General features: G+C 42.8%; 1 protein-coding gene across 4 annotated transcripts; it reads right to left on the bottom strand.

Moving 5' to 3' along the window:
- Positions 1-4,442: 4,442 nt before the first annotated feature.
- med25 (mediator complex subunit 25) lies at positions 4,443-20,391 on the bottom strand. Of its 4 annotated transcripts, none has more exons than XM_041063327.1 (20): positions 20,260-20,384; positions 19,511-19,650; positions 19,382-19,427; positions 19,151-19,275; positions 18,898-18,996; positions 18,559-18,679; positions 18,283-18,439; positions 17,066-17,190; positions 16,833-16,917; positions 16,269-16,531; positions 14,400-14,501; positions 11,145-11,230; positions 10,980-11,037; positions 10,748-10,855; positions 9,952-10,128; positions 7,567-7,677; positions 7,255-7,326; positions 6,111-6,281; positions 5,858-5,978; positions 4,444-5,145 (listed from the first exon to the last, which is right to left on the bottom strand). In XM_041063327.1, the coding sequence occupies exons 2-20, from the start codon at positions 19,633-19,635 to the stop codon at positions 5,036-5,038; spliced, it is 2,262 nt and encodes a 753-aa protein (XP_040919261.1). In that variant the 5' UTR covers positions 19,636-19,650; positions 20,260-20,384; the 3' UTR covers positions 4,444-5,035. The 4 variants fall into 4 exon arrangements, with proteins under 4 accessions (XP_040919262.1, XP_040919261.1, XP_040919259.1 ...); XM_041063325.1 differs by having other exon boundaries at positions 19,511-19,707; XM_041063326.1 differs by having other exon boundaries at positions 4,445-5,145; positions 19,511-19,646; positions 20,260-20,391.
- Positions 20,392-20,697: the final 306 nt, after the last annotated feature.

The following is a 20,697-nucleotide window of genomic DNA, read 5'->3' on the forward strand; positions in this document are numbered from 1 at the left end:
TCCTCCCCAACCCACTCTGTTTGTATCTCTGTACTGCAGTGTCTGCTCAGGCTATATGGTGTGGAGTACAACCCCTCTCCCCCCCATCCCTCCCTCTCCTCCCTCTCCTCCTCTCTCCTCCCTCTCTCTGGTGGGTGTCCAGAGCTCGCTCCATCAGGCCAGCCTTTAACTGACTGATTGAGTGGACACCACAGGCCGATAAATGAATAAAGATGGGAGCCACTGTGAGGATTAATGCGCCTCATATGAAGACAGAAAGCTTGCCATCTAGTATTTCTGCCTCTGCCCTATGGATGAGGCTGCTCTCTCCTCCTGTGCTCTGCCTTGTGTTGCTGTGTGTTATGCTGTGCCGGCATATTGGTCGAGAGACGTGCAGGCGCTCTCTTTGCCCTGGGTTATGTTCAGGTCCCGGGGCCTCGGCGGCAGTTGCTGCCCCGGGGTGAAACCTCTGCCACTGCCGTGCTGAGCTGGAACGGCGTGGTGAGAGGAAGTGGGGTAGATACGCCGGTGGGGTTGAGAACACGCTGGCTTCCTGTCTCTTTCCTCCTGCCATCACTGCACCCTCCCTTTCCCCCCACCGGCTATCTCAAGACTGAACTCTCCACAGCCTCTGAGGCCCTAACGGAGCCCTCATCCGTATCTGATGGTGAAACAGCACGTCACCGGCTGCAGAGATTCCAACCTGTGTGATACCAGATTGAACATTCGGGCTGTCGTGACTAGCAAGCAAGGGTTGAGCGCTCTGACGCCTGTGCCTGTGTACACCCTGAAACACTGTGTTTTCACCCACTGAGAAAGGAGAAGCACTTTTAAACACAGAGTTAACCAAGCTTGTATCTCCACCACTAAAGCCAATACTCCTCCCTTATCAGAAACAGCCCTATCTAGCAACTGCATCCATTAGGGCCGATAGTGCCATTGATCTTCCCACACCCAGGCCAAGTGGACCTCAACCAGCAGGCCCCTGAAGACAAATCCAATTTTAGGTGTTATACGCTCCTCCGATCCCCACCCACCGCCTCCTCATCGTCTCTCCATGTGCAGGCTAAACTCACCCAGCACCACCACCATCACAGCACATTCACTTTCTGTGTGGCAAGGCTTAATAATAAGACTGTCTCTCCTGCTCCTCCATCGCTCGCTCCTGTCATCACCTCCTCCGGCAGGGCGTAAAACAAACTCTGCCCCCAGGCCTATAAACCCCATTATGCTGAGCAGCACTCCTGCCACCAGGCTGTATAATCTCCATCTCTAGCCCATAGCCTGCCCTAACTGGCCCTTAAACTGGTCCACTGCCTTTCCTCGTGATGACAACAGGGACAGGCGACAACTAAAATGCCACGCAACCAACACGTAGCAGGGGCATTTTAATTTCAGGCCACTGTTGCTCTGACCCAAACCACTTTGCAGTAAAGAGCAGTCCATCAGCTCAGGCACTGCTCATATGTAAAGATGTGTCAGGGATGTAATGAGAAAGGTTAAGTGCACTTAATATGTTTAATTACATTTTTTAATCCAAATGTTATAAATCTATATGAAGCATGTTAAATGAAATATATTGTGTTTTATCCTAATACTTTTTTTGGAAAATAGAGGAGAGGCCAGTGTCAGCTTTCTACATACACAGTATGTAGTTGGAAATATATGGAACATTGGCTTTATTTCTCAGAACATCTCTCACAAGAACCTGCCAGAGCTCGTTACATTCAGCTGCGGGGTGCAGGTGTACGTGGAGCGCACATTATCTATAGAAATGGATAGTTACAGCAGCAGAACAAGTGTTGCTGCGTTGCATTTTGGTCTGCAGAGATGAAAACATCAGGTTTTTGAGGTAAAATTGGTCACCATAGGGATTTTAGTCATAAATTTGCCAAAAATAATTCAACTGTGCAGACGCAGACAGAACGAGCTTCAGAAGAAGCCCGGCTGGTTTCAACGTTGTTTTATTGATGAATTCCTCATATTACACAACCCTACCCGGGGTTCACCAGACGTTTCTGCCCAACGGAGTGAATTTATGTGTTTGAGTTTACCGTGTTAAATCACGTCCCGTGATCTGTACTGATGAATGTTGTTTGCAGTGTTTATGTCCTGACACATCTGATGCACTCGACAACAGGATTTTCCTCAAGAAGATAAAGTTTAAAGTGACCCAATGAGAAAACTAAGTAACATTATAATATTTGAAGACTGTGAGCTGATTTGGGGGAAACGACAACTAAAATGTAGTTTTGTGCTGAAGTTACCTCAGCCGAAAAACCACAATAAGGTTCTCCTCAGAAGAAAAGCAGCACTTTCAGCTCAACAGCATTTGAGTGAACTCTTAACATTACGAGAATGCTTTTCTCATAATTTTGCTTTTTTTTTTTTTTTTTTTTTTAAGCATTTAAAAATAAAAGTCATATTTGTGAGGCAGCCCACCACCCACAGAGGACATGCAATGGCTCTCTCTCCGGGTGCACAAGGCCCAGATGGCTCCTATCAACAGCCCCCACATCCCCACCTTCCCACAGTAACCCCCCACATGACACCCTGGGGGGGGCGTGATCTCAAAATCCACAAAACACATGTAGACAGCTGCCCCCATAATGTGGGCTCTGAATGTGGTCCATTCAGTTTCAGTCTCCCCTAGGACTGATGGAACAGCCTCTCTGGAAGTGGGAGCTGCCCTTTACAGGGTCTTCACCTGAACATTAGGGCTCACTGGGTCTGTCCATTAGACCTGATACTACTGATCAACAGGTGCTGAGCAGATCTGCTCATGAGTGTAAGAGGTCCCCAAAGAAAAACCATGAAGTCTTCAGGAAATTTCCCCCAGACGGGAAGGAGGTCTGATCTTTCCACGCTGCTCTCCTGTGCTTAAGCACGAACAACAGTCAGAGCCCTTCTCTCAATGACAGACGCAGTTTTCCCATTATCCGGGAAAAATTCAAACACAGCAGCCCTCAGTCAGAAGCTGAGTATGAGTGTTTCCACACTCGCCTGGCGCCGGCACCTCCGTGCCTCCCACAAAATGTTCGATTGTCCCGTGGGGAGTTGGGAACCAGCTGCTGCCCAAAGTGAAGGAATTTGACTATCACAGCGTTTGGTGAGTTTAATGGAGGCTGGGACTCAGATTACTCACCAAACTAAACTTAACCTGTCTTACTCACATTGTTTTAGCTTTTAACTTCTTCATTTGGACAATAACTAGTCCACTGCATCATGAACAAGAGGCACTCCGAAACATGACAATGCATCAGCATTATGTATGCATATGCACATACATAATGTTAATAACAATAATAATTATTAATAATCTTATGGGTGTCAAAATGAACTTTGTATTTTCATACATTAGAATTTCTACTAGTTTAAGAAAATCTAATTTTCTTTTTTTCTATGCCACGACATAAACACACTGAAAAGCATCAAGGATAAAGGAAAAACATAAAATAAAGCATTTCTTAAAGTATGATTTGATAAGTATAGATTTTTTTTTTTAATATTACGGTGGATGTTTGCCAAATGATCATCGTGATTGGAGGCCAGATTAGCCACCATTTTATTTACCACGACAGTTCATCATTTGGACCTGTGAACATTTTTGCTGTTAATAAAAGAGATACTGAAAAACTTATGAGCTCCGACAGGCGCTAATAGCATGATAGTGAGATGGAGGCAGATGGATGGAGAAGGGGACAGAGAGAGAGCGAGGAAGTGAGTGAGTGAGTGAGAGAGAGGAAGATAAAGTGAAGCTAAGCCGGGCTCCGAGGACCGGCCAGTGATTAAGGGATGGGAGGGATGAACACCAGCCACTGAGGGACTAGTGTCTATCTGTGTGTGAGTCCATGTGAAAGCAGGGCTGAAGGAAAAGCTCAGAAACAAGAACCCACTGTCACGGTTTCTTAGCAACCGTCTCTGTCTCCCAGGTGACAGGGACTGACATCACTTCCTGTTGGTGAGAGAGTATGTGTATATGCAGTGTCTAAGTGTGGAAAAAAAAAAAAAAAAAGGGACAAACTGATACGTGAATGTGTCACGAACGTATGCGTGAGTCTGAGCAAAGTTCATGTGTGTTTCTCTTCACGTGCACGGGCGGCCTGGCTCTGCAGCTCCAGCGCCCCGTGTCACCTTCAGGTACACGACGGGATCGCGTTTGTTGGTGTGCAGGGTTTAACCTGTGTGCATCGTGCGTGCATGCGAGGGTGCGTTTCGAAAGCAGACTCTGAGCATATATGTGGAGTCGGTGCCATGTGCGCATGCGGTCAGCCTGATTGTATGTTATGCCAAAGGAAACATAGCCAACTGATGCCATCTGGTAGGACTACTTGGCACAAGGGGACTCTCTATGGTTCCACGACATATTGGAGTAGTTAAAATTAACACTGTGACACTATTTGGCAGAAAAAGACACTGAACTATCTATTACTGTGTCTAATTCAGTCTCTCTCTCACCTTACGGGTCCAAGCTGCATTCACACTGGGGGAGGCAGGACTGCGGAGACTGGACGGCTATCAAAAACACAACATCATCATGTGCATGCATCAACAGCAAAACCTCCTCACAATGATAAATGGCTTCTTCGGTTATCTGTGTTCCTTAATTTTATTTAATCCTCATAAAACAATTTATCAATAATAAAAAAATCTAACCAAATAAAAGTCAGCAAAAAAGTTAAAAGGAAAAATAATAATAATACTATTTCAGATTTCAATAATAAAATGTAAAAACGACAGTAGGGGACTTTCCAAAAGCAAAACATAATTGACTATTTCCACTGGTTTGGCTCCATCCACTGTGTAGCATGGAGGATTAGCGTGCTGTCGGTTTGACCATTTACATGAAAAACTAATGCTCGCATTGTCTGCCCCTAATTAACTTCAGCTGCTCAGTCCGGGAAAAAAAAAAAAAAAAAAAAAAACTACTCATGAGTCGTTCCTTAATTATGTTGAACATTTGTAGCAATAAAGCAACAGAGCGAACGTATGTATCCAAACTGACAAACGGCTGAGATTCAGCTAAAAACCCTGCTCCTGAGTCCACGATGCTCAGTCAGATAAGGTCCATGAGAATTTCATCCTCCATGACGCTGGAGACTTGCGGCATCCCGGGCTGGGGCACGGCTCCTCTCTGACCTCCAGACATCAGCATCTGAACTGCTCCTAGGTTTTGGGTGGGAGGGGGGCAGAGAGATTATTAGATTATTAGAGGGACTGTCTTTATAATGTCAGGAATGAAACTAATGCAAAAGGTCAAAGAGACTTCGAGCAGGATCGTAAAAACTAATAAATACCAGCAGTATCCGGTTTAATTCTGTTCCTGTGATGTTCTATAGAGCTCTGCTTTTTTCACGTGTTGTCTTTAATTACACACAGAGTAGTACAATGACTTCTGTGGGGGTTTTTTTTTGTGGTGAGGAGAACAGAGTGAAAAAAAAAAATTAATAGTATAAGTATTTAAATCAATTTTCTGGAGTGGATGAAGAATGAATAACCTCTCAAACCACACAGGGCAACCGACGACTGACAACGAGTCTGAGAAAACCAATCTGCACTCTCACTGCTTGTAGCTCATCTTCAGCGCACCTTGTTTGTCTGAATGGGACCATAGTCTGGCAACCAAAAACAAATTAATTTTTTTTTATGATGGAAATCTTTATAATCTGTAGTAATGTGAGGCTGACATGCAGAGTAGTAAATGCGATGAAAAGAACTTCTCTGTATTTAACTTTGGACACCTGATGCTATGGTTGCGTTGAGCTAAACATGACTCATCTCACATGTTTTCATATCCATTTAGAAATCAGCCTTATTATTTTATACTGGAGTCAGATGTTTCAGAACTCTTTCCACAACCAAGCGGCTGCTTGCTCACCTGCCAAGGGCTGCCTCCACTGGCCCTGCATTTGAGCCCCACCTCCTGGTGCCGAGTGGACCAACTGCTGCCCCAAACCCTGGTGAGACATCATGCCTTGCATGTGAGACACCCCACCCTGCTGCGAGGACACAGAGACAGAAGAGCCACGTCAACTCTGCAAAACCTCAGACTCACAGAAGAGCAATTACGACCACTCGACAACATAAGAGACATTCACTTCAGGGTGATTCAGTCAAACAGGCGTTCTTACTGGCTGCTGCTGGCTGAGGAGAAGACTGCGAAGCTGTGGATTGGCTCCTGGGTTCGAGAGGCGCAGTATGGGACCCTGAGGCGGGGCTTGTCCGCTCTGTGCGACCTGGTTGGGCGGAGCGCCACTGACAGGTGGCTGTTGGTTGGCTGGTCCGGCTGCTCTCATTGTCATCTGAAGGAATGCCACACAGTTTAACCACCCTAATGCTACGGTCACACTACTTTTCTATTCAATTAATTGAATAATTAATAATTGAATAATTAATTAAACTTCTCTGTGTTTGAGAGCGTTGTGATATTTTGTAGTTCAGCACTGTGAGTGTGATAATTTACTGAATATGGTGATTAAACACAACAAAGTAATAAATCCTACATTTCCAAACAGGAGCAGTGTTTTTAAATCGGCCAACTGAGAAGAACCGCTTGGTCAAAGTTGAATAAAGATCAACTCAGATCTGTGACTCCGACAAAACCAGCTGGAGATCATATGTGAATAAGAAATGTGTGCTTTATATTTGAGCAAATAGCAGTAAATATTATAACGTGATTACCGTGAGAGTATTTACCACCTTAAGGCTGATATTAGGGAAGCTAATGTCTACCACCTTTCAGATGGCGGTAACATAGCCTTTGAGGACAAACAGGACAGATAACAGTTGTACAAGGTGGATGTCAAACATCATGTCTTGCCCAGGGCTGTCCTTCCTGTAGGTTTTGTGGTGCCAGTCACTTCATGCTCAGTACAAACACTTCCTATTCAATAAGACACACAAACTTATGCATGCACGTTATCAATTAATATTATTATTTGTGTCAGTGGCATGCTACAGGAGGGACATTCAACAGGGACCGGTAAAATCAACACATGCTGATAGGAAATTAGCTGTCCACCAGCCTGATGCTGAGCAGTGGGATGAATGACAACGTTTCTGTGTTTATACGATAGAAAAAGGACAGATACTAATAAATCTGTCACGTGCTAATCTATGTAGTGCAATGAAACCTGTTAATGCTCAGTAAAAAAATAAACATATGGCAACTGAATTATGACAGAATACTTTCAAGCCCTCGAAATTTCCGTGAAGAACCTGTGGACACCCTGAACACATGTTGCTTGTATGTTAAGAAGCTACTGTGGGTCTCACCATGTTGTTCTGCCTCTGCTGCTCCTCCATCATAGAAACCTGACTAACAGGGGGCATGCCCACCACCACAGACTGGACACAGGACAGATCAGAGAGAAGGAGGAGGGGGGAGAGTGGTGGAAGTGTGAAAAAACAAACAAACAAAAAAAAAAAAAAAAAAAAAAAAAACACAGGAGGACAGTGGAGCAGAGTGTTACCAGTAAAGCATGCAGAAATCAGCGGGCTCCAGGGGCAGTAAACAACGGGCAGTGTGAGAGGGAAACTGATGTGGAAGCACAGGCAGACATGCCAGCACAGAGTGGGTTCACTTACCTGCGGCTGGACGTTGCCGTGGGAGACAGGAATGGGACCAGGGGGTCTGTTGAGGAAGTTCTGGTTGGGGGGGACCTGACCGGGTTGCATTGGCCCCCCTCCACCGCCCATCTGCACAGGAACAGGGGAAAAAGTGAAACAGCGGTGAGACGCAGCATCTTACCACGGTTATCTGTGTAACTCAGGTAACCTGATTTATATTCTAACTGAAAGCACGTGTACAAGTTTCACATTTATTTGCACAACACTGAACTTAAAAGGAAGGAATGAATCGGAAAAGACAGAAAAACACAATATGAGACAGTTGATAACTGCTTAAAAAGGCAGAATTTGAAACTGGCAGCAGCGCTCCTGAGTTAGCTCTGCTCCTGAGTTAGCTCTGCTCCTGAGTTAGCTCTGCTCCTGAGTTAGCTCTGCTCCTGAGTTAGCTCTGCTCCTGAGTTAGCTCTGCTCTGCAGCTGCTGTGGTGGCTTGTGTGTTTCCACACTGAGGGAGAGACAGGGAGGAATAAAGGGTGTTTCATCCCTCCGCTAAAGCACAAATTATTAACTATAGACTCAGGGGAAAAAATGGGGTGGAAAAAAAAAACCATCCATCTTGCTGAATCTGAACAAATCAGCCAGGGATTGTGCTAATGTATGATGTGTTTTCTGACCAGCAATAACAGAGCAACACGCAGCTTTGGATCTTTGGAGGGAACTAAGAAAACAGCTGCCTCGTTCTCTCTTCTGCTGTCTATGATTTATCTCCCGTCTTTAACCCAGTAACCTGTAAAAATCCTGGATCAAGATTTGGAGCCCAGATCACTTTTCAGGGAAAAATATTCAGCTTTGTCTTGCTGTGCAGCGGAGAAACTACAATCTCGTTCCTGAAGAATGCCACTCCAGGGCTTTGTGCAGAGAAACCTTAACTACTGGTCCAAATTGAAATTTTAATTACGTTAAGATTGCTGTAGCGCTTCCCTATTAGCAATGCAGCACTGAATATGTGATGATACACAAGAGGTAGAAAAAAAAAAAATCTTCATTATAATTTCATGTCTTCTTCCTTCTCTAAATGCCCTGATGCTCATACACACACGGCTTCAAGTTACATATAGGGCTGACGCGCTTTTGCGAAAACATAAAATTAGCAGGGTGAGTAAACAAGCGCTATCGCCGCTGATGAGAGCAGGCTGCGAGGAGAAATGTAATTTAAGTCATGTAAACCCGACAACAGGCGTCATTTTTAAAGCGAGGCATGCTGCTTCTCTGTGACTGGATGCTGCATTGTTTCACAGCAATGCAGCACCTCTCTGCGCTGGATGCAATAAGCTGGAGTGGAGCCCCGGGATGGACAAGACAGCTAATCCGGAGGACATGTTTTAAATCACCCTGTCTCCGGGAATGAAGATGAGCAGGGAGGCAAAGTGAAATTTCCATGTCATGTGGACAAGGCAGCAGCGTCTGTAACCTGTAATGAACTCGGCAACAAGAACTGGTCCACCTGCTCCACGGGGGCTGGAAGGAGGGGCCTCATCTCTTATTCTGTCCCTGAAGATTGGCTCACAGCGCTGGCTCTCCGAGTCGATCCCAGTCGCCTACAGCATCTCATGTAATGTTAACATCTGGAGAGCCTGCACTGCAAAACTAGTATCCACCACAATTTTGCTTTGTTTAAAGGTGAATCTCACAAATTTCCATATTTTTGAATAAAAGCAAAGGTAACAGAGGAACTAGTGTGTATATTTTGTTCAACTAACAATAGTTTTAGATATTGATTAATCTGCTGACTATTCTTTTCTTTAACGTTTGGCCTATAAATGGCAGAAAATGTTGAAAAATGATTGTGAAATGATGATGAGTGATTGTGAAATTGTGAATATGTATGTATATCTTTGGGTTTTTGGTTGTTTGTCAGAAGAAACAACTACAGGTGTAATCCTTCATTTTCTGTGGGTCCTGTGTTGAGGAGACAGTTTTGATGAGGATGAAAAAATAACATAAAAATAAAAATTAAATAAAATAAAATAACATAAAAATAACAATAAACATAAAGAGAACATATGTATTGCACCTATATTTCCCTCATTTAAGCAGAGTAATGAGGTGGGAGTGCAACAGTCGGCTAATGATGCAGTAGGAATTTAGCTAATGCTAGCCCCATTAGCCTCCACTAGAGTGAGAGACGTTAGTGGCTGCTGTGAAGATACTGGGCTCGCTAAATGAAATGTCAATAACAATGCACCTTAATGCCTTAAACAATGCCCCTCAATTCCCCAGCGCTCCTCTATAATGCCTCCTCATTATCACCTCCTTTTGGTTTCCCCACTCCACACATTCTCTCCCGCACTGAAACCTTCCTCTCTTCCCACCGGCTCCACTTCCTCCTCCTATCGCCACTCACCACTCTTTGCTGCTGGACCTGCTTGTGGTTGGTGATGACTTGCCGGATGCCGTTGACGAAGCCGCTCTGGTCGTTGGGAATGAGGCCCATGAATATCCTCTTCTTGGATGAGTAGAGCAGCATCAGCACTCGCACTTCACAGGGCGAAGTAGTGTGGGGGAAGTGGACGCAGCCGGCCTGCAGGGAGGGTCACAAGGCAGATTAAGACCATGACATGGGACCACGGCGTAATTATGGGACGGGCCCGGGCTTGGGGACATAACCTACTCCTGAGCGCCTTTGCCCAATCAAACATATCGGTTTTATAAATTGAATGCAAATGGTATTAACTTAATTCATACTGTGCTTTCCCTGGGCTGTAAATCAAATTCAGGCAAAGAGGCAGAGCTCAGCTGGACTGAATACTATTAATGCCTCCGTTATTTCTCAGTGGTATTACCTGATTAACAGCGCACCACACTGACAAAACCCCTATCATTATGCTAGCCTTCTGGAACTGAAACAAAACTAAACCATTAAAGTTTTTTTTTTTTTTTTCCTTCTGAACTGATAGCAAAGAATGTTTCCAATCCTATTATGAAAGTGACTGAATGTATGGCCTGGAACCCCCTCTAGAGTTCTCACGGCAACACTGCAACACAGCTTCATGTTCAGTCCATCTACTGGACAGAGGTGGGACCTGCACTCGAGTCGCCAATCATGGAAAATGTATTGAGGCACACTGAATGATGTATAAGGGACACGGAGGGAACTCACATTTGAGGTTCAAAGAGAAGTAGAGTGCTTGAAAACTTACAAAACCATTAGCCATAATGCGGTACAGGCCTTTCAGCGACTCCACGTCTTTGTTGGTGAAGAGAAACTGAACCATTCGAGAGTTTCTGAAGAGGTGACCTAAGGTTGTCTACAAAGAGAGCGGGGCAAGAGAGGACTCCGTCATGCATCATTCATAAGCGAATCAAAGCTGCAAACAAGAGTCAGCACAATACTTTCACACGCCAAAACAGAAGCATGAGAAACGGCCTCACCAGTAACTGCTGCGGAATCAGCTGCATGATGAGCTTCTGTGGCCACTGGTCTGTGTTCCTGTTCCGACACACACACAAACAGAATGGCAACGTGAAACTGCGTGTTAAAGCAAATCCTTTGTCTAGAGATGAGATGAGGTCCACGGTGTTTAACTGGAGACTCACAGATTTTCTCCTTGGTTCACATGCACTTGGCAAGGCAGAGAACGCGTCAGTTTGGTGGTTGAATCCATGGATGAGGCTTTAGGCTTCTGTGGAGGATCAATACAGAGTGGGCAGATAAAAATCAGGAAGTGTGCCTGAAAAACACCTGGAGCAGCACATGGCTAACATTACTTTACAAGCATCTTGCAGATTTTAAGATCTTTGAAATATGACCCTATTACCATACCTAAAAAAAACAACAACAACAACAACAACCACCAAGCTTTCAGAGCCAATAAAATTTCAATTCAACAAGGCAATCAAAGTTTGGAGACTTTACGTGAGCAGTTCCAGTACAAGGACAACAACAAACTAAATTATAGATACATTAAATGCTCAGTAAAAAATAAAAGAAGTTATAATGGCTTTAAAACACATTTGCTGCTGTTTTACTGAGCCTGTTTGCATTGCACGTAGCTCAAAGACACCAGTCACTGCCTGGTGGAAAAAAACATACATTAGTTTTAATACATAACTTCTTATGTAGTTTAATACATAACGTCAGGTTTGGACTACATAATATAAGCCTGATAGTGGAAACTAACGCCACACATGGGACGCCGCACGACGTCCCAATACAGACTGGGATGCCGGGAAGGAAACGATTTTCGAACCTCAAATGTTCAACACAATTAATAAAAGGGTCATGTGAGTTTTCTGTCTTTATCTATGAGTGTTTTTTTTTTATCTGACAAAGCTTATAACGGCAGAGTTGCTGCCAGACAACAGGGTCCATTGGTTGGTGCTGTGATCCATTTGTACCCATTATATTCCTGGCAACAGCAGTGTTCACACAGGGCTTTATTTACAAGCCCGTTATTTACAATGGAGGGAGGGACAGTAAGTGTGTGCGAATCTCTGGATTCCTTAAGTTATTTACTGTAATTCTATTCTCATGTTATGTTGAGGTGGTTCAGCTAAGGATGCTTTCTAAATATCTCTTCCTGGAGGTGCTCTTGGATTAAAAAGAAAAAATGGTCCAGGACACCAGGACATGCTGAGGGATTATCTCGTCCAACTGGCCTGGGAGCAGTTGGAGAATATTGCTGAGGAAAAGGACGCGCGGGCTGCCCTGTTCACCCCTCTGCCACTGCGACCCCAATCAGGACAAGCAATTAAAAAATGGACGGATGGATGGACTTTTAAAGACGAGCAGACAACCTGTTCTTTAGCAAAATGTCAAGAATCAAAGAAAGAAAGCACAAATTTTGAAGTGCATCAATGCAGCAATCCCACTGGGAAAACTGCCAGCATTTCTTCATCTTCAGGGCATCAATAAAGGATCAATGATCAATCAATCACGTATTAGTCAGGCCTACTGTAGTCCTTGTGCCATCCATTACAAATGTATTGTGCCAGGAGTTCACTGCAGACAAATGGGTTATTTATTTCCAGAGCTTGCTAAAGCAAGAGGGAAAGAGAGCCAGAGGTGTGGACAGTGACAAAACAACGCTGTTTACGCACATCTACCTTAAATTAAAGGTGGATTAAAAAAAAAAAAAAAGGAAAAAACAAGTTGGCAAAGCCATTCTGGAAAGTTACCCCTCATTTAAGACAACAAAAGCTTTCTGGAATTAACAGACTGAAATTAAGCCAGAACAGAAAGCACCATAGTGATAACTCAGAACAAACTCCAGCCAAGTGAGCTGGCATCCCTCGTGAGAGTTTTTAATCAACAACCATTTCTTTAAATGAGTTTTAGTGTGTGTAGTGTAATTCTTATCGACGTTACAGATTACTCCAGAGAAGAATCAGAGCCGAAAGCCTAATGAGTGATCTACAAGATAAAACTGCAGATTAAGAGCAATGTCTCAAGCTCCTAATCTGTCCACTCGGATTGTTTGCAACTGTACATTTTCATACACAAGACTTACAGATTCCTGAGCTTCTCGCTCTTATTCCCGTCCATTTATCCGCCTTAAATAATTCTGACAAACACAAGAGGGAGGATGAGACTATAGTCGATGGAGGAAATTGATCCGAGCCTGTCCACCAAACATAAACATTTGAAGGCCTCACGAGTGTCGCATAAAAGCCATTAACATCCATTTTCCTGGCTCAGCACTGCAACTGTAAACTAAATCAATTTGACCTTGAGATAAACCGATAGCAGTGGGATGGTAAAATGATATGCAATTTATCATAGTGTACAATAATCAATGACAGGTGGTTATGAAGTACCACAGTGATAGGCTCTAGACAGTGGTGATGGTCACAATATGTTGGCAAGGCAGTGGTTGCTAAGTCCAGTTCTCAGGTCTTTCTGGTTTTTGTTCCAGCTCTCTGCTACAGGTAGATTTACAGCTGAGACATCAGGCCAGCCAAGATAAGTAAAGCAATAGTTCAACATTTTTGGAAATGTTTACTTTATTACCAAGTGTAAAATGAGAAGATCGATACCACTCTCTTATCTGTCTGGTAAATAAAAGGACAGAGCAGCTGCAGCCGCTGGTTGGCTTAGAATAAAGACTGAAAACAGTCCAACAGTAACAAAATCTGCAGACCTCTAAAAATTAATTAAAACACTGAAGTCATGTGAGTTCGCTAAGCAGCCAGCACAGACTTCAGGATTAGGGCTCAATAAAAAAAATAATTTTCAGATTAATAATTTTCATTGAAGGAATCAATATCGATTCTTAAAATCCCACAATGGATCATTGCATTTGTACCTTTTTCCACTTGTTTTAAGTGTTACGTGTTTGCAGCGGTTACTTTTTATAAACGTTTCAGTTCAGGGCTGCATGAGGTGTAAAATAAACCGCGCTGAGTCCCTGAGGCACAGTCCCCGTAACTGTGACGTTCATAGTTACAGGTAGTTCATAGTTTGGTGGACCAGCTGCAGTTTACAACACTGCTGTGACTCAGGATGGTTCGTGGACTCCGGCTATCTCATAGTGCAATGTACTATCACCCAAAACATTAACTATTCAATTAACTGACTTGTGTCCTCTGAGTCTGGAGGACTGAATTTGGAAAACACTGAGCTGAGACGGCCTCCACCTCAGCCACAAAGCTGAGTTTTAATCTTAATGCTTCTTTATCTGTTTTGGAAAAAGACGACCTGAAATTCAGTTGTCAATACTATGAGAGGGAATTCTAATTACTCTGTAAGCAATGATCTAAATAATACTTTCATTTAAAATAGCTCCCAGTGTAACTGTAATTTAAGCCCCAAAGGGCCATCGATTTAAAATCAGACTTTTTACTGAGTGTTACCTCTTGCCACTCCAGAACGCCGGTCCATGCAACAATCTTATTGGCCACGCCTTGTGGCGCTCCAATCGGATTTGCATTGTTTTGAGGTCCAGACACACCAGGCTGTCAAAGAAAACAGAGGAGGAGAGGTTACATGCAGGCTACAGGACAAAAACAAAGACTAAAGTTCCAAGTTAATAATATAAAACAAGTAATTATGTAGAGCTGATTAAACTACAACAGCATTAAATATACATATTAGTTCAATATTTATCAAAATAAAATTTACAAATATGTTCTGCTACTAGGAAGAAGAATTAATGAATGAACTGGAAAACAGAAGAAACAACAACGGCTCTACTCAGTGATTTTCTAGGGAAACGGGAAAGCCTTTTGGTTTTGATCTGATAGTAGTACTAACATTTAAAATTCATTTTGATATTAGACTTCAGACAGTCTGTAAGTCTGCAAACTCCGCTCGAGGCTGCTGGTGATGCAGCATCACAGATTTAAGCCTCGGTTCTCTGATTCCTAACTTGAACAGGGACACTTACATTTGTCAATATGATTTAAACATTGATACTGTTTACATGGGGGGTGAGACCAGCAAATCAAGTCTTTGACTGAGCGCCGCCAGGCAGTTAAATGCCACAGACTGTCGGCAATTATGAAATTACAACAAACACAAGGTTAGGAACTATTTCACATTAAAGGACAAATTATATAAAATATGGCTCATACTGCTTTTATCCTAAGGGCCCAAGCACAACTCATGTCTCTGTACAAAACACTGATGATGACACTTTTACCAAATGACCAGTGTTAGGTGAGTACGTCTGGCCCTGATCTGCAGCATTTTTTTTAATCAGTGGTTGAAAATTCAATATGGTGCCAGCTGTTGGCCCTGGAAGTAAACAAGTAGAGCAAGACAAGCTGAATGTGTGTTAATTTAATTTAAACGTACAGTGCAGGAGAAGCACATTTCAGGATTTTGAACTGTAACTGCGGCACATCTTTTGATCGTTTATATACAAGCAAGGATGAAATCATCTCCCAGTGTAAGTGAGAGGGGGCGAGTTCAGCTGAGGGAAGAATGTGTCTTCAGTGATCTGATCTAATAAAGCCAAGCCGATATCCTCCAAGTTACTGTCTTTTTAGTACTAAATTCCCCTTTTGTGTTACTATCCCTCCACCACGGCTCAGCGAGAAAACACGGTCTGTTCTGTGGAAGCACAGAGCGAATCTGACACTAAAAAGTCTGCCACTTAAAAACAATATCCTCTTGATTTGTCTAACTTTACTACTGTGGCTGAACATTTAAATCTCTTACACTGGAACTGTGTTAGGAAGGGATTGTTTCATGGCCAGCAGGGACTGGAAGAATGATTATAGCAACCAATAACTGTTGTAACACATATTTCCATCGGGAGTTTGACTGTAGCTAAAGAATTTCCCTACGGGGATTAATAAAGTTTCTCTGATTCTGATGGGTATGTGACTATTCTAAGATAAACTTTGAAAGAAGTAAACTCATCCTTTAAGGCTGCTGCTTTGATTTATATGTCATTTAAAGGGTGCAAACAATCTTAATCTCATAAGGACAAATAAATCACACAGCAACTAAACAGGCAATAACATAAATTCATAAAAACACACTTCCTTGCAGTGTTTATGTAAATGTATGTCCTGCATTATGGATCACTGCATTTGCTAATTTAGCATTTTCCCACAATACCTGTGTGTCTCCTGAGCACTGCTGAAATTTAAGTTCAGGAGAGAAACAATGGCTTCATATTACGTTACGTGCTGTTAAGTCCCGTCGTGGAAGCTTTGGATTTAAAACAATGGCACAGTTTTATTGGTTTTATAGTAATTATTGTCACTACTTACCATGTTGGATGGTGCTGAAGGAGCTGTGGGCTGATTCGCTGTGGGCGGCTGCTGAGGTGGCTGCTGTGGTTGCTGATTGGGCGCAGGCTGTCCTGGGGGTGGGACAGGCTGCTGCTGATTGGGAGCAACTTGTTGCTGTGGCATTAAAGGCTGCGTTGCTGTGGTGACTGTCGATATGCTGGGCTGATTGAGCTTCACCCCAGGGACTGATGGCATGTTTGGCTGACTGGTGAACTGGGGGCCTTGATTGACCATTCCTGGGACTAAAGGAGGAGAGAGAGCACAGAGAAAATCAGAGGCCACGTTTGAAAACATACAGAGAACATGACCATTACTGACACTAAGAGACACTATGAGGTGTCATGCTAAAAAAAAAAAAACAATCCATTATGACAGTGATACTGTCTTAGGAAAACTGTTTTCAAGAAAAAGTGAGAATAGACTTTACTGTTAAACACACAGACGCAGTCACATGTACAGTATGTAAACATTAAGACACTGCAACTAAAATCTTGGCTGACATAAATTGTTCACAAAGGCCCAGAGAGTCCACTGGTAACTCACAGCGATCGCAGCGACTCTTCTGGACGTTGGCTGCGTCCACGACCATCTGTGCAGCCACCTGGGCCGCAGTCATGGAGGCCGGAGTCTGTCAGCACGCAGATTAAAGGAAGACAATGCAGGGTAAAACATTTTAGGGAAGGAACATAAGCACCACTGTCTGAAACTGAGCCAAAAGCAGGCAGCAGGAATTAGTCTGCAGGCAGCCTTACGCTGTATGGCTGCTTGCCCATTACCTGATAAGGGTGGGGTGTGTTAATGGGTGGAGGGGGCTGTGGAAGTCCACCGACAGGCTGGCTACCAGGCAACGGCTGAGGAGGGAGGACAGGTTTGTGCGGCCCAGGTCCTCCACCTGAGGAAACTGGGGACAGAAAATGGGAGAAGCGTAGAGGTTTACACAATTCTGCAAGGTAAGCTTGTGCATCACTTAAAAATGACACTGATCAAGGAATTCTCTCCTACAAACAGAAAAATAAAACTAGTGCAAACTAAAGACTGATCATGTGATCTTACAGAACAGAAAAGAATAGAACGCCTATTATTGTCACTATACATTTTTATATATACGAGATGAAACTCCATCTCCAGTGCAAACATGAATGTAAAATACATATATACAACACATATATACAATATAAAATATATACAACATAGGACAACACAGCAATTAACACATGAAATTAGCAACTTGTGTCTTACAACCCTATTAGTGGGGATGTAATTATAGGAAAGTGGCCAGAATGAAATAAAAGCAAAACCACAGTGAAGCGTGGAGGAGAGTCTGCTGCTGATAGAGGAAGAACTGCAGAGAAAAGAAATATTAAATATAATATATTAAATACCTCGCTGAAAATCTTAGACAAATAAGATGCTCAGAAATAGATAACAAACAACATTAATGCCAGTCGCACTCTTGTCATCCTGAAGGAACACAAAAAAAGTTGTGTAACATCCTATCAAAAGTGTGTCTGGAGATAAGAAGCTTACAAGACTGCAGCTGCTACAAATGGAAAACGACAGAACTACACTATTCTGCACACTGCTACAGATAACACACTGTTCATCATGAACAAATACTAAACTGTACAATCATTCCAAAACACTCTTCCTGTCTCAGAAGGTGTGCGCGTGCCTCTGTCTCCATACTGTGAGTGAGTAAAGATGTATCTACAAAGCACTTCTAGCAGTCCCAGTTTTTTCAGGGAATAGGTTGAGGGTTGTGAAACAATTATCTCTTGCAACTTGTAGGTTCAAATGTGGGCATTAACACAAAAAACCTCTAAGCTTATTCATAGATACTGAATAAAATTAGACAGCCAAAAATATTACATCATTTAGTCATTAAATATTGTTAAGTACATCCTCACAGTCTAATGCAATTCTATTCCTTTCAGAGGACATTTAAATTGAATCATACTGGTCTCAGACCAAGGTTTTAAACAATGTTTCTCACCGGGAAGTGAAATGCCTCTGACTAGGACCATGTGGAAGGGATCCTGACTGTAATCTGGATGGGGTTCAACCACCCCTCCTACAGGAGATGCCCGCTCAAACAAAGCCCTTAGAGCAGGCAGTTTCCGAGGAGCCACAACTGAGAAGTGGATTCCTTTCTAGAAAAGAAAAAAACAAAACAAAAGAAAATACATTCAGTGAAACACTAATGATGTTTATTTTTTTAAATCTTTCTAACGTATATTACCACATTCATATAATATCACTTCTAACTCACATCTCTGATGATTTTGACCAAGTTGTCTGCGGTGCAGCCGGTGTAGCTGACACTCTCCACAGCAGGAAGCAGATACGGTGGAGAGTTACACAACAGCACACACACCTTGTGGGTCTGACCTCTGGTAACAGCAGAAAGAGAGAAAGCAAAAAGCTGAGATTTGAATCTCTATCACTGTCCCTCTAGAAGTAAATTACCACGTGCCTTACTACACATTTGTTTAAAAACTAAATTACATGAAAGATTTCAGAGGATTTTTCCACAATGAATTATAAGTAATAATTTAACTGATAAGAATCCCTCCATCAGTGAGCGGTGTGTAACGACTGACTGCCTTACATTTGTTCCCTCATCTTCTTAAAGTCATCAAAGAGCTGCAAGGCCACAGAGAGCCCCTCTGCAATCAGACTACAACTTTCTGCTCCACCCCCCATGAACCTGTGAGGGGAAAAAAGGAGATAAGTTAATACTTTAATAATTCACGTTGTCTGCTTTAAATCTGTTATGATAAAAGACAAGACAACATTAGATCACAGCATAATAGTAGTAGTAGTAATAGTAATAATTAAGTAAACAATTTATAAGAAGTTACTGGATGTTGTCGATCCACGAGACAAACTCAAAGGCAGAGCTGGTTGGTGCGTGGCACTGGACATATGACTCAGGAGCACAGTCCACTGTGTTAAACACTACAAGACCATACTGTGTCCCTCCATACTGAAAGGACAAAAATGCAGGAATCATTTTATTGCTGATATTAACAAATGCCTTTCTTTGAAATTATCCTCTGAAACAAACAAACAAACAAGGGGAAAACACTTACATCTCCACCAAAATCTGTTTCTGCTGGGGGCCCTCCATTGAAATATCTATGGCAAATAAAACCAGATATAAAACAAAGGCATTTAGACATGACAACATGAACAACACGGGAATTGCTCTGTATCCTTACTCAATAGCTGGAAGTATGTAATTTTTCCTTAGGGATTCAAAGTAAGGTCCAAGATTTGCCGTCCCTTCGATGACAAACACCACATCTGCCACCTGGTTGGTCCCAGGTTTAGTGGAGGGCTCCATAGGTGCCGGACCTGCCACCATGGAAGTGGATATGGAGAGGGGACGGATTTTTACAATTACTCAGACATCTCCCTGGCAAATTCATTACACACAGCATTAATACATTAACACAACAACTGGGAGAGACAAACAGCATCACCAAAGCTTTTCAGTGATTATCAAAACTGACTGCAGGGACAAACTGCTTCTCTGGGATAGAAGTGTAGTGCGCCATTGCTTTTGAGTAAACACCTTGGCTTAAATAACATTATATTCCTCTGCTTGTTATAAAAACAAACGCATCACATGTATAAATAAGCAATTTAACCATATCTTGTTCCTGCAATCTTCATTTCACTTTTGAACCATTTATAAAAAGCTAAAAATTTGTACTATTTGTGGCTAATGCGTGCGCATTTTGATGGATCTCAGGAGACAAATTAGGAACTTTAAAAAGCTTGCATGCTAACGTACTATTATCCAAACGAGTACCTAAAACACACCATTCATTCCTGACCCACAGTATTATTCTGTTTCAGTGCTCTGGTGCATTTCGCGTTTGCTAGGTTTGGTTTAAAGCTAACGCATTTAGCAACAGCCAGAGCTAGCTAGCTACGATCGAGCTAGAAAGCGATGTGGACTGACCTGAGTACGGCGGAGTACACTGGAGTCGTGGAGTCAGTTAATCACAAAAAAATACGGGAATAAAAAACCTTTAACTTCACGGTGACTAAACCGAGCAGCTAGCCTAACTATTTGTTGTATTTTTGACGGAAGTGACAAAAGCATCCGCCTACAAAGTCTTCTTCTTCGTTTGTATTTTTGGCGCAGTGCTGCCCCCTACAGTTTAAAGCCATTAACGATGATTTTCAGACTCTGCTTTAATCAATGCTTCCTCTTTATCCAGTGAGTCTCCACATATATCCACTCATGCTAGTCTTCCTTGAGCTCTTAAGGGCAGTATCCACAGATGCTTAACTTAATATACACAGTCTTACTTTCTGGCCTTATGCCTTTTCATACATCCCCTAATTCTACCCTCAGGTTAAGGGTTACTGCAGTTTTTCTCTTTAAGCTAAACAG

The sequence above is a fragment of the Toxotes jaculatrix genome, chromosome 18 (genome assembly GCF_017976425.1).
Source record: "Toxotes jaculatrix isolate fToxJac2 chromosome 18, fToxJac2.pri, whole genome shotgun sequence".
Classification (NCBI taxonomy): Eukaryota; Metazoa; Chordata; class Actinopteri; family Toxotidae; genus Toxotes; species Toxotes jaculatrix.